General features: G+C 29.8%; 1 protein-coding gene across 9 annotated transcripts; it reads right to left on the bottom strand.

Annotated features, from left to right (window-relative positions):
• Positions 1–2,813: 2,813 nt before the first annotated feature.
• Positions 2,814–9,841, bottom strand: LOC137820207 (CBL-interacting serine/threonine-protein kinase 9-like). Of its 9 annotated transcripts, XR_011082578.1 has the most exons (16): positions 9,198–9,679; positions 7,555–7,626; positions 6,926–7,033; positions 6,738–6,812; positions 6,310–6,363; positions 6,071–6,196; positions 5,746–5,835; positions 5,500–5,622; positions 5,304–5,411; positions 5,047–5,084; positions 4,760–4,857; positions 4,546–4,662; positions 4,370–4,426; positions 3,326–3,400; positions 3,170–3,241; positions 2,814–3,083 (listed from the first exon to the last, which is right to left on the bottom strand). XR_011082578.1 is itself a non-coding variant. In XM_068624141.1 (14 exons), exons 1-13 carry the CDS (start codon positions 9,435–9,437, stop codon positions 3,179–3,181), a joined length of 1,308 nt encoding a protein of 435 aa, XP_068480242.1. In that variant the 5' UTR covers positions 9,438–9,841; the 3' UTR covers positions 2,814–3,083; positions 3,170–3,178. The 9 variants fall into 9 exon arrangements, 4 of the variants coding, with proteins under 4 accessions (XP_068480242.1, XP_068480244.1, XP_068480245.1 ...); XR_011082577.1 differs by having other exon boundaries at positions 4,808–4,857; positions 5,047–5,411; XR_011082575.1 differs by lacking the exon at positions 4,760–4,857.
• Positions 9,842–13,598: the final 3,757 nt, after the last annotated feature.

Raw genomic sequence — 13,598 nt, 5'->3', positions numbered from 1 at the left:
TGTCTAATTAGCTTATTAGTGTTTTAGTTACCAATTAATTATAGCTAACAAATTTTAGTTACCTACTTTATAATCTAATTAGTTGGTAGCTAAAACATTAATAAGCTAATTAGCCATCAATTTAAAGATTATTTATTAATAATAAAAATAAATTTAGATATTGTGGTCTCTAAAATAATATCTAAATTAATGCAATGATTAATTATTTTTGTTTTTAAAATTAAATTTTATTTAATTGATTTTCTTGTAGTGAAAATGATCTCTATTTAAATATACTTTCCAAATTAAATTTAAATTTGATTTTCATTATTTATATATCGTAAATTGATGTTAGTTTTTGAGATCTCCAACAAAATTACAAAAAATTATATTTTTCTACATCTTAATTTTTTTTTAAATATTAATAAATAAAAATTATATTTAAAATTGACACTCCAATAGTTTTTTTTCAAGCTTCTTGAGTTGTGGGTCCAGTTTTCTTTCTTGATACAATATCTCTAATTCTTGAAAGAAGGAAGCCAAGATTTGGAAACTGGTCCCTAGAGAGTGAAGGGTAAGGCTATCTCCAACTTTCAGAGTTTGAAATCTTATTTGAATTCATCACATTATTTTTCATATTTTCCTATAGTTTTTAATTCACTATAAAAGTTTGATTAAATCCACACTTCAAAAATAGATTTAAAAAGAAATGTTTAAACTTGATGGGTGTATGATTCCTATATGGAGAAAAACAAGTTATCTTTGAAGATGGTGGGTTGGTTGGAGGAATGTGACAGTTTGAAATGTGCAAGTTGATAATGGTCCCCAATAACATAAATGAAATACAACAAAGCTTCATAAGCACATGGCAATGGAGTTAGCAAGTGAGATTAAAACTTTTGGGTCACAATGTCCATAGCTTCATATATGAATTGTCATTCTCCAACTATAAACTAATTCAATCAATGTGTATCAAAATAATGACAATCATAATCATGAGCTACACCTTCTCTTGCCCAATTAACTACTCACATGCAATCATTATTTTTTTTAATCACCTTTTTGTTATTAGGGTGTGAAACTCAATCCATTTATATATTATACTCAATTCAAAATATTTTTATTCTCTCAACCTTTTATATATACATATATTATAATGGAATTATGATATTCACTAGTTAACCAAAATTAATGTTAACCATAATTAGAATGTAATATTGTGATATTATAAAAATATATAGATACTAAAAAGTAAAAATAAAAATAAAAATAAAATGTCAACTTATATTATATAATTAAGTAGATAAACATCTAAATCATTCGAATACTATTCAGATGACACCTACATAGTTAAGACTAGTAAACACTTATAATGAAAAAATAAAAAATATGATAATTACAGGATCAACCTACTTTCAAGATAACTCAAAATTGAGCAAGTGACTCAAATTCAATTTTATCCAAATTTTTAGTATATATTTTTAACTTAATGTGATTCAAAGTTGTGATTGTTGTAAGTTTAAAGTGCACCAATTATCCTTCAAATTATAATTTAATTATATTACTTAATTAGTTGTGTCTTGATTTATTAACTATAACTTTTTTATTAACATTTGATTTAAAATTGGTATTAAAACTAAAGTTATTAGTCTCATTCTCAATTAAAATAATTATTAAAAAAATATATTATAAAATGCATCAATTATACTCTTATTATGAATTATAATTTTTAATTTAATAATAAATGTTCGATCCAACCATAATAAGTTAAGTTGGTTCATAAATATCTAAATTCCCCTATGTTAAAAAATATTGAATTTAAGAAAAAAAAATTAAAAACAAAGAAAAATATATTTAAAAAGTAAATAACATTCTATAAATCAAGTAATTAAAAATTATAAGAAAAAATTATCATGAATGTAATGTGAATAAATTAACACATAATTCACTACTCTAACAGAAAACTCTAATGTAGCTTCCAAAATTTAGAGTTGGCTAAACTAACTGTAATGCGACACAATATATTTATATTTTTTTAATAATGTATAATGCGTCAAATTGTGTATATAAAAATTATTTCAAAAGAATATTAGAATTGACTTAATCCACTCTAATAATACTAAATATGTTTTGTTCAATGAATTAGTATTAATGTAATTGATATTATTATATTATTTATTTTTATTAATAAATATTTTTAAGCATCGTTCTAACCAACACTATTCTTAATTTTTGCAAAAAAAAAAGTGTGTTGGTGTTAATTAATTGAATATTATTTTATTTTGACTTCTTAAAAATTAATGAAAATATTATGGTTATTGAGACAAATATAATATATCTATTTATTTAATTTAGTGTCTTTGTCTCAAATTTAAAAATTACAAATCTATTCAATTTAATATTTATCTCAATATAAGTTTAGCCGACATTAGTATTATCTAATATCAAAAACTCAACGTAAAGAAAATCATGAATAATTTTATCAACACAAGATATTCGATAATCACAATTTTACGTAGTCTATTTGTCATTTGTGTAAGCTTTCCGTCAATATTAAGTCCAAATTTTCTTTGTAAGAATTCCAATTTCATTAGTGATCTTCTTGAGTTATTGACAATATAGATGTGAAAGTGAAAATGATTTATATAAAAAAATAGGAATATATAGTATTTTTTTTAAGAGTTGAAAATTTAATTAGTCACTTAATTTCGTCACTCTAATAATAAATAATAAACAAAATAAATGAATCAACTTGACACAATTTATTTATTTATTAAAATTACACATTTCAATGAGTTTCAGTAATTAAGATCCTTAACAAATTATAGAAAATATTGTAAAAAATGTGAAGAAGAGTATTGCATACTTTTATGGTTAGAATTATGTGCAGTAGTTTTAATAAACACAGATAACCCAAATCTAAGTGCAAGTATTATACACACTCTAAGATAATCCTACTTCTACTAATTTCTCCCTATTTACATTCTACTCTAAGATGAAGAAACAACATCATTTAACCATATAGACTCTGCTTTTCTCAACCAGACACTTCCAAGGATTTTGCAAAGCACTAGTGTTCCATGAACTGCAGGATGATAATGGCACTAGAAACAGAACACAACCGAGTTATGAATTAATGAAACAAATCATTGAAGAAGTGACCCTATTAAAGAAATGTTACATTAAATACCTTAAAGCTTCATTTTTTTCCTTCAGTATGCCACACAATGTCTTGCAACCCTGACGAGAAGATTTTGAAGAACTGCATATATAAACCAAAGAGGGTGTCATCATATTTTACTTGAAAAGCAAAGGAATGTAGTACTTAGTAGGAACTTTCACATGCCTTATGAAACTCTAGTGTATCACCCCCTGTCTTTCTCAGCTCCACCATGTGCACTGAGGGAGCCACTTCGAAAACCTGAGGACAAACACAATCAATTCGGGTCAGAGAACCTTGGAAAGAAGGCCAACGAAAATCTATTATCATATGTTCTTCTCACACATTGTGATTAAAAGGTTGAACCACTGGACGTTAAGCTTAATTCAATCTTATAAGATGAGGTTTGCACTTACTTATATATTATTAAATATTTCAATCTCTGATCGACGTGAAATTTCTCCAACAAATACGTAAGATTATACATTATGGTGATCGATAGATAGACTTTAAATATTTCTAATACCATATTAAAAAATGAGCTATAAACTAATTCAACCTTATAAAATCAATCGGCTTTTAAGGTTTGTATAGGTTCTAAATGACTTTGATACTATATTAAGAAGTGAACTTTAAACTTAGTGAACTTTAAAGTTAACTCAACCTAATAAAATCAGCTTATAAGATAAGATCTACACCCACTTATAAATTATGAAATGTTATTATCTCTAATCGTGAAATTTCGAACAAAATTACTTCAATTTATGTTCAAAATATTATTAGATACTTTAGAGTCAATATGCTACGGTTAGGCAAAAGTTGATCCAGAGTTGGAATCAAATAATTATTGTAAAAAAGTGTACTGCCTTTAGATCTCCCGTTGTCATATAAATTACTGTCACTTTAAAGCCAGACTAAAAGTCATGTCAGACCAGAATTGATCAATTTCTGTGAAATGAGATGATTTAGGTAAAGAAAACTGGAATCATTCATAACCAATTTGTGGTCTTGTGACTACGGATTCAGATCTTTTATCTTATCTCCTAATTGAATGTTAATAACTCATCAGAATGAAAGAAGTTATTGGCATTTAAGAGGGAGAGACAAATTTTTGTTCTGACCTGCCCTCCTTTAATCAGAGACAAGAAAAAGGGACAGAAAATTTGTCATATGACCACAAGCAACAAACAGAAACAAAAAAAGCTTTTTCCTAAATAAATGTTTCAGTACCTCAGTAGCCACTGAAAGGTGACCCTTCCTCCCATTGTGGTCACCTTGCAGCTTCATCTGCAGTATTTAAATATAAGTAACAATACTCTACAGCACTACAAAGTAACAGCTCTTAGGAAATAGACAATACAGACCAATGTGAAATGCATAGTAAAATTGAAGAGAATCACTGTTACCTTATAATTTTTCTTTTGTACAATAAACCCCAGTGGCTTGGCTGCTTCCTCGATTTTGCACATAATTTCATTTGCAGGGCACTGTGAAGTAAAACAGGTTTCTTGCTGCACTTCATCCTACAGGGTCGAGACACAAAAATCAGAAGAAACAACAAGCATCAACCAGAAGGAATAACATTTTATCGTCCTCTTCATGCAATGAACAAACTACTACCTTGAATTTAGATCTGATTAAGAAATAGAACACAAATTTATCCTGTACCGGTTAGGACGACCGGATGGAATGCGGTCGCCGAACAACGTGAGAGTACCCTAAGAAGATTAGCAAGACTAATCAACAACTAAATACTAGATAATACATTCTTAATCACGGTCCATATCCTTAATCTGATCCAATAACAAATGATCCATGATAATCATATAAATAGACAAAAATTTCAAGAATCAGGTACGTCATCATTTATTACTAAATACGTCGAGTGCCGAATACCGAAATCTCACTTGAACATCGGAATGCCTTTTGTAGGTACCATCAAAGTCTGGAGTACACGGAGACGAGGAGTAAAGAGGCGGAAAGAGTGCAAGGAGTTCATTCGAAGGGAGAAAGAATTGACCGACATCGTAGTCCACAAATTATCACAGGTGGTTAGTTAAATTTCATGGAAACTGACAGCTGGTGATTTTAAAACAACATTAAAAAAAGCTAAGAGATGCATAAAAACGTCAACATGACCAAAGAACAAAGCATTCTGACATACCGTTTGCATCTCGAGCAAGTTGTCAAGATTGAAACTTTGTGATCTAGAAATGAACTCAAAAGCATTAATGTGGACGGGTTTCACTTTCTTTTCTGTCCCTAGATTTTTCTACAAACCAAAGTGAATGAATAAGCAGCAGAATTTCCACATGGATGAAAGAAGAAGTTGACTACAAACGTTGGCTAAAAATGAGTACATTAGACTCGTTGAAAGCGACGGCTACATCATCTAAACTTAGGTCCTCTTCCTCACTGAAACATGTTGGTTTGTATCCTTTCTTGAACCACTCGTCTTTTAAGAGCTCAGGAATTTTTATCCTCTGCAAAAAAGCAAACAAAAGAACTTGAAGGGTACATTACAGGAAGCAATTGGCTACAAACAGAATCATAAAAATACAATAGAAATGGCCCAATAGGAAATGAAACAAACATTCAAAGCTAACCGTTCGAGGGTTTGGGTCTAGAATGCGTTTCAGCAGTGCCTTTGCCTGTGGTGGAAACCATGATGGACAAGAGAATTCTGCCTTGATAATCTGAAATATCAGAGTATTCATATGTTGAAAACCATTCACCAAATTACAAACTGATTGAAATTGAACAATTTTAAAATTGTATAGATCAAATTACAATTGTAAACTGGTCTCTTTTTGAAGTTTTTGAAGTTCTGAAGTAATGTTTTCCCAAATATAATAGTGTTTATAGATTTGGACTTGTATAAATAATGATACATTCTCATGTCATAGGTAATAAAAATCTCAAATCACTCACTTTCCTGAACAGAGCCATATGAGTTGGGCCATCAAAGGGCAAGAACCCAGCCATAAGTACAAAGAGAATGACTCCACAAGACCAGATGTCAGATGTTGAACCAGCATAGCCTCTATTATGAATCACCTGATACAAATGGCACATAACATATACCATTTACTGCAAGTTTGAGGGACTTAAGACCAATGTAGTTTACAATGTCATTCACCATGTCAAGAGTTAAGTCCTAAAGTAGATACCTCAGGAGCAACATAATGTGGGGTTCCACATGCAGTGTGGAGCAGTTCATCGTCCTGCATTATATAAGAATTTGAGGAAAGTGAGGCCAAAGGTCACATGCAAGTGAATCTAAACTAAATAGCTGAAGTGAAAAGTAAAATCAGATATTTTCAAAGCACCAAGCTATTTCTTCTACAAAACAATCAAAACCTGAAAACTTGACTGATATAAGCCTTGTAACTATTTATGATCTGCACACGAATCATGCGAGGTATGTAAATTCTAAGAGAAACAATCACAGCACCATTTATGGATTGTCAAGAATTCTAGTGAGACCTGAGATGCTATTAAGATTAAAGATTTTTTTTTGTAACTTTGGATAGTGTCTAAGTAAAAGGACAAATAACATGAAACGTGCATCAACTTAGTATGGAAGAAATTATCTTACTTTCTGCGAGTACGTACTCAATCCAAAATCTGAAACTTTAAGAACACTGTTCGAGTCCAGAAGAAGATTCTCAGGCTGCAAAATACAATGAAGATGACCATAAAATAATTAAAATCCTGATGAATCCTATATCAATCTATATTTAAAAGTAACGGTGCTTGAGAGAGAAGATTAAGGAGTTGAAAGACCTTCAGATCTCTGTGATACACGCCTCTACTATGGCAGTAGTCAACAGCATTAATAAGTTGTTGGAAATAAGTTCTAGCTTCATCTTCTTTAAGTCTCCCCTTTGCAGCCTAGAAATCAAAGAAGCATTCCAAGAATTATATGTATCAAATCCAGAAATATTTTTTTATTGCTAATAAAAAATAAATAAATAAAAACTATTTTCGAAGTGTTACTATACTTATACATAATTATACATATGGAACATCTAGTCCACAATTATCCAAACAAAAACAATAATCCCTCGTAACAGTAGAAAGAAACATTTTTTCAATCTAGAATAAATCACTTGTTTTTAATCAAAAATATGCAAAACAAATGATCAAGACACCAATCTAAAAAGGAGAAATAAACTGAAGGAATTTTCGAAGTAACCCAAGAACAGACTTTCAGTTGAATCAAATTTCGAAATTCATTTTTCTTTTAAAAATATGTTTATTCCGATGTTGTTAAATATCACTTAACAAAACAATTCAGAAATTTTCAAAAACACCAAACACATTAAAGTACATGAATGTGAGAAATGATAACACCAAATAATAAAAAAAAGACCAACATAGGTATCTAAAAAAATAGAGTAAATAAGACTTACTATTTTGTCAAATAGCTCTCCCCCATCAAGTAACTCCAGAACAATGTAAATCTTTGTTTTGCTAGCCATCACCTATCCTTTAATAAAGGACATATATTGACTGAATAAAGTGATGCAGTGGATTCAAAGAATGAGAAAACATTAGTTACATTATATCCACCATTTGCAACTCATGTAATCTAGCTAATTACAATATATATGCCTATCTATCTATGTTTAGAAGCACACATTTTTACATGAGAAGCGTGATAAAACTCTAGTTGAAAATCAGTTTCATAGAAAGAGTTTTCAGAAGAGCCAAAAACGTTAATTAAAGAAAAAAAAGAGAGTGGTGTGTGGTTACAAGTTGCTTTCTAAAGAGACTAAAGTTCCCTCAGGACCATGGAATGATTTGTATTAATTAACGTTGAACAGTTTATCAACTAAACCAGATCAGTTGTGGAAGTTCATAGTGAGTTCAACAATTTAGAATCCGATTTACAAAAATCATCAATTTTCACATGAACTTGTTGTGTCAGCATGGTTGTATGTAGTGATGATTCCATCTAACTTTGAAATTACAGAAACTGTTTGAAACTTTTAGCTATTTCGACAGTATCACGTGTAGAGTAAGTTTCATTGGATAGTGTGACGCTTTTTGTTCTTTTTGTATTCATGCACATGCTCTTTGGAGTCACCATATTTAGTATTTTTTTAAGTACTTTACGAGTACTTTTTATATTATATTATTTATCAGAAACACTAGAAACACGTTCTTTTAAGAAAAAAAAATTGATTAAAATTTATTACAAAACTAATAATCTCGTAAATTTTACATTTTATTTCATAAATCTCTTTCGTGGTTTCATAGCTTTTAATAAATTTTAATTAATAAAAAATATACTAAAAATAGTTTGTTAAAGAAATGTTCTCTCAACACACCTATTTATTATTTTTATATTTTTTCTATTTTTTTCTAGTTAAGTGTATAATAAATTTGAGGTGTGGAGTACACAGATAATTTTTATATTACTTTAGAAAAAAAAATAGGATGAGTTTGAGAGAGTTACAAAACTAAATCATTTTAATAATTGAGCATATATAATTAATTTATTATAATCAAAATCAATTTTTGTTGGATTAAGCTTACTAAAAATTTATTTTAAGATAAATAGTTTTTTTTGGATGCAATAAAAAAAATCAATGTTTACACAAAGAAAAAAAACACTTGTTGACAAAATCATAAGATATAAATTTTAAGATTGAGGAAATCAAGTTATTCTTTAGAAAAAAAATTACTTAATTTCAGTTACTATTTAAATCATCCAACTTATTCTATAAACATAATTGAAAAATGAATTTTATAATTTTGAATGAATTTAATTAATGAAAAACTAGATGTTTTTTTGTTATAAGAAAAAAAAATAATAAATATGATTTATAAGAAAAATAATATCATCTAGGAAGACATTTTTAACAACAATAGAAAAAAACTAGATGTTAAAAGAGATAATATACAAAGAAGTGTTTTTTTAATGAACAATAATAAATAAATAAGAATCACTTCAGGATAGTCCAACCCTTATACAGAAAAATATGAGATCAATCACGTAATATACTTACGAAGGAGTGTATAATATAAGAGTATGGTGTAGGGTAGTGACCTCAAATATTTTAGCAACGTTTGGGTGATTGATGAGTTTCATGGTTGATATTTCTCGCTGGAGCTGTTCCATCATGTTGTGGCGGAGGACATGTTTACGGTCCAGGATTTTGATGGCAACCTTGTTCCCGCTCTTCACGTTTCTCGCCAACTTCACCTTCGCAAAGCTTCCCTCTCCGATCGTTTTTCCCAACTCGTATTTCCCAACCACCATCCCATCTTTTGCTACCTTCACACTCATTTTTCTCTCTTCCTATGCTCTTTTCTTATCCCTTTCCTCATCTGTTATTTATGTGTACATGAAGCTCCTACGTGTTTAATCAGTTGCTTGAAACTTGGAATGATTGCACTTGGTTTTGTCTTAGTGGTGAGAAGCTGAGAGTACCAATGGGGTGCAAGCAAAGGAGATATGTATGGGGGAAAAAAGGGTAAAGGGAAAAGTGCAGAAGGTCCCACTGAACAGGTTGTGTCTCTCACTCATTCACTCTGGGTTTTCCCTCAACGCGATAATTCCACGTTTGAAAGTGTGTGTGATTTCATTTAAGAAATTAAATTAAATTAAATCAGAAATAAAAAGCATCTTATTGTTAAGAAACACAATCATATTTAGAAATGACAAGGTGGATTTGAAAAGATTATCTCACTAGTTTTGCTTAAAACATGGTTCTAGTTAGTTAATTAAATTTTTTCTAAATTTACACAAGAAAACATCGATTTTGTATGAGCCACGGACGCAAAAGTTAAAAACGGATGGAAGCAAAAGGCAAGTAGCGGGGTCAGAAAGATGAACGCATCTTGAAAAGGACGCAACACGCAGAATCTAGATGGACGCAAAACGGACGCATATGTTTGGATAAAACCAACACATAATTTAAATTTCGCTTATGCGTCGGCTAGGTCCACGCAAAATTATATCAGATATTGACGCAAATTTAAAAAAAAAACTAGTGTGGGCCATGACCGACGCATAAAGGGAAGAAATAAAAAAAACAATTTAATTTGTTTTCTAGCCAATTTAATAATAGCCAAATGTGTATGTGTATAATGGGAGATCTTTGTGCAACATTTTTTTTTATCAGCAATGAATAAATTGAATTAAAAGGGATATTTCAGGGGTATCCCAACCCATATACAAAAACCCAAGGCTACTCCTCCTTACTCTTTGTGCAACTATGTATTTCATATATGACTTCACTGTAAACTATTTCAAATTTGATGGAAGGGGTTAATATTGAGATAGATGGAATATGTTGAAACAAGAGGCATAAGTTTTGGGTTGAAGTTTTGGGACCTATAATGCTTGTTGTCAAAGTATGGATGCATGACTCATATATGAGTGTAGGTGATGTATCACTGTCAAAATGAATTGCATAAATGAAGCATATAAACCAAGGAACTACATGACAACATGAGTATTACAAAGGAGAACCAACTTAATCAACCACTTCTTATTTTTAAATGTAATCTCAATAATTGAATGTGGGGTTTAAAAACATGTTCACTATTATTAAAATATATTACGTGTGTTGTTGGCTTCATATGATGTGTAAGCTATGAAGAATTATTAGAACATACATTATATCTGAAAGATAAGTTTAATATGAGGACAAAAGTAAGGAGCTTGTGTTGTCATGTATATACGACTTTTTTTTTAATTTAATTTTATTTCTTATTGTTAATAAAAAGACGACTTTTTTTTAAAAGGATTGAAACATTTTATGTACTTCTTTCTATATTTAAATGATTTTGTTGATAAAAAAAGTTAACATTATTTTGTTGATAAAAAAGGTTAACTTAATGTTCACTTAAAATTGAATGATGATCTAAATGAATTACACACATTATCATCAATACATCATCAATATGTTATGTTACCTAATTATCTAATATTTTTTTATATCAAATTATTGCAAATTTATGTTTTGCTCCTAAGAAAAAAATAACTCTAACCATGCTCATTTTTAGAATTGGTGCAAAAGTCTCCAAGTAGTCACTCCATATATTTGAGTGAATCATTTTTTCCACCAGTCTACCCTTGTACCTTTCAATAGTTCCATTAGCTTTGTATTTTTCTGTATAAATTCATTTGCATCCATGTTTTTACTAGGTGGTAGAGTGACTAACTTTCAAGTATTATTCTTCTTTGATGCCTCCATTTCTGAATCCATGGTCTATTTCCATTTCCTATCAATTAATGACCCAAATAAAAAGAATTTATAATTGTAGTGTTTAGACTTTTGAGAGAGGTTTTACATGAAGGAGAGAATTTTTCAAATGATAAATAGTATGTTAAAGGATAAACAAGTTTAGTCACAACTCTAGTTCTTTTTATATTGGAAGATCTAAGTTCTCTCCTATTGGCTCGTTACAAGAAAATTTATCATGGTTAGTGGAATTAAAGTTTATAAGTTCATATATATTTACTTTTTACAGTGGTAAACGATTGAACTCTTGGACATGTTTAGATCCTGGAATAACTTTTTCCTCTATAGGTGTATTCAACATCATGTGATCTAATAGAATCGCTCTAGGAAGATACCACTCTTTCCCTCTCAACAATTTCAGTTTCAATGGTATTATTCTTAGGAAATATAAAATCATTCAGAGGCTCATCATCTTCTCTTAAATCCTCCTCTAAAGACGAGGATGGTAACTTGTTTATTGAAAATGGTATCTCTTAAGACAATTTTTTTGAAACAAGGATGAAAACACTTATACCCTTTTTTACTCTAATAAAATACATTTAAGTGTTTTTTCTTTATCAGCAATGAATAAATAAAATTAAAGAGGATACTTCAGGGGTATCCCAACCCATATACAAAACCAGAAGTGGACTTCCTAAGTCATCCACAAACGAAACTCTCCTTTATGGTTGGGGTAGACCAACCTTAAAGTGAGAAAATCATCCCCAACAAAAAATAACCAACATCGGCGACCACCGACTACACATGTTGACCTTGTATAACTACAACAACCTCCGACTACACACAACCGGCGATCATGTTGACCTTTGCATACCTACGGCGACCACCGACTACACATATGGAGAACGCCGTTTCATCAATAGGCGATCATGTTGACAGAGCGCCGCTTCATCAACCGGCGATCATGTTGACATTTTCATACCTACGGCGACCACCGACTACACACATGGAGATCGACCGGCGATCATGTTGACCTTGTATAGCTACAACAACCTCTGACTACACACAACCGGCGATCATGTTGACCTTTGCATACCTACGGCGACCACCGACTACACATATGGGGAACGTCGTTTCATCGCTCGGCGATCATGTTGATAGAACGCCGCTTCATCAACCGGCGATCATGTTGACCTTTGCATACCTACATTTAAGTGTTCTTGGATCAAGTTTTACCCTATGCTGTTTATGAACATGGATAATTTTGGAGGATTATTTTGAAAGAGAAGTGCTCTAATTTATTCTAAAAGATGTCCATTTTTTTATTTAGAAATTCCATTTTGTTGGGGTGTATAAACAAATGAGGATTCATGAATTATCCCTTCATTTTGAAAAAAAATATTCTAATTTATGATTAAAATAATATTTAGCATTATCATGCTTAAATTTCTTAATATCCACACCAAATTGATTTTTAATTAGTGATATAAATTGCATAACAACAAAACTAACCTCATATTATTTTTTTTGAGAAAAGTCGTGTTACCTTTGTAATTATCAAAAAAGTAATAAATCATTTAGTTCCTGAAATATTTGAATTATTAAAGGGACCCCACACATTAGTATGAATTAGATAAACTCAATTAGAACTTATTTTATTTTAAGTAGGAAAACTTATTTTATTTTAAGTAGGAGAAAACATAACATAACATGTTTGTCAATTCACAAACCTCACAATAAAGATTTTGCATATTTGAATTCAATTCCTTAAAAAAAAAGGGAAATAAAAGTTTTTATAACAAGAAATGAAGGATGTCTAAAACAACAATCATAGAACTAAATCTTTTCATGATTGTGTATATATTGAGGATTTAGTCATAAAAAAATATTATTTTTTATAAGTAAAGAATTAAATGAAATTAAAAGGGATATTTTAGGAGTTTTTTTACCATTGTGGGATTATTTTTTTTGCTTTATTACCAAAATGGGATTCGTTTAAAAAATATACAAAAATGAGGCAAGTCGTGCCAACTTGCCATGACTTCATATGTAGAAGTTGTGCCAAATTGTCACGACTTTGACACGTCAATTTGAAGTCGTGCCAATTTGGCACGACTTTATTATAAATTTTATTATAAATTATTATTAATATTAAGAAAATTATTATAATTATTATAATTTTTTAAAGATTATTTTTATTTTTATTATCATAAATATCATTATTAATTTAATTAATAATATTATTATATAACTCTTAA

The sequence above is a fragment of the Phaseolus vulgaris genome, chromosome 9 (genome assembly GCF_000499845.2).
Source record: "Phaseolus vulgaris cultivar G19833 chromosome 9, P. vulgaris v2.0, whole genome shotgun sequence".
Lineage (NCBI taxonomy): Eukaryota > Viridiplantae > Streptophyta > Magnoliopsida > Fabales > Fabaceae > Phaseolus > Phaseolus vulgaris.
This window is presented reverse-complemented; position numbering and strand designations above follow the sequence as displayed.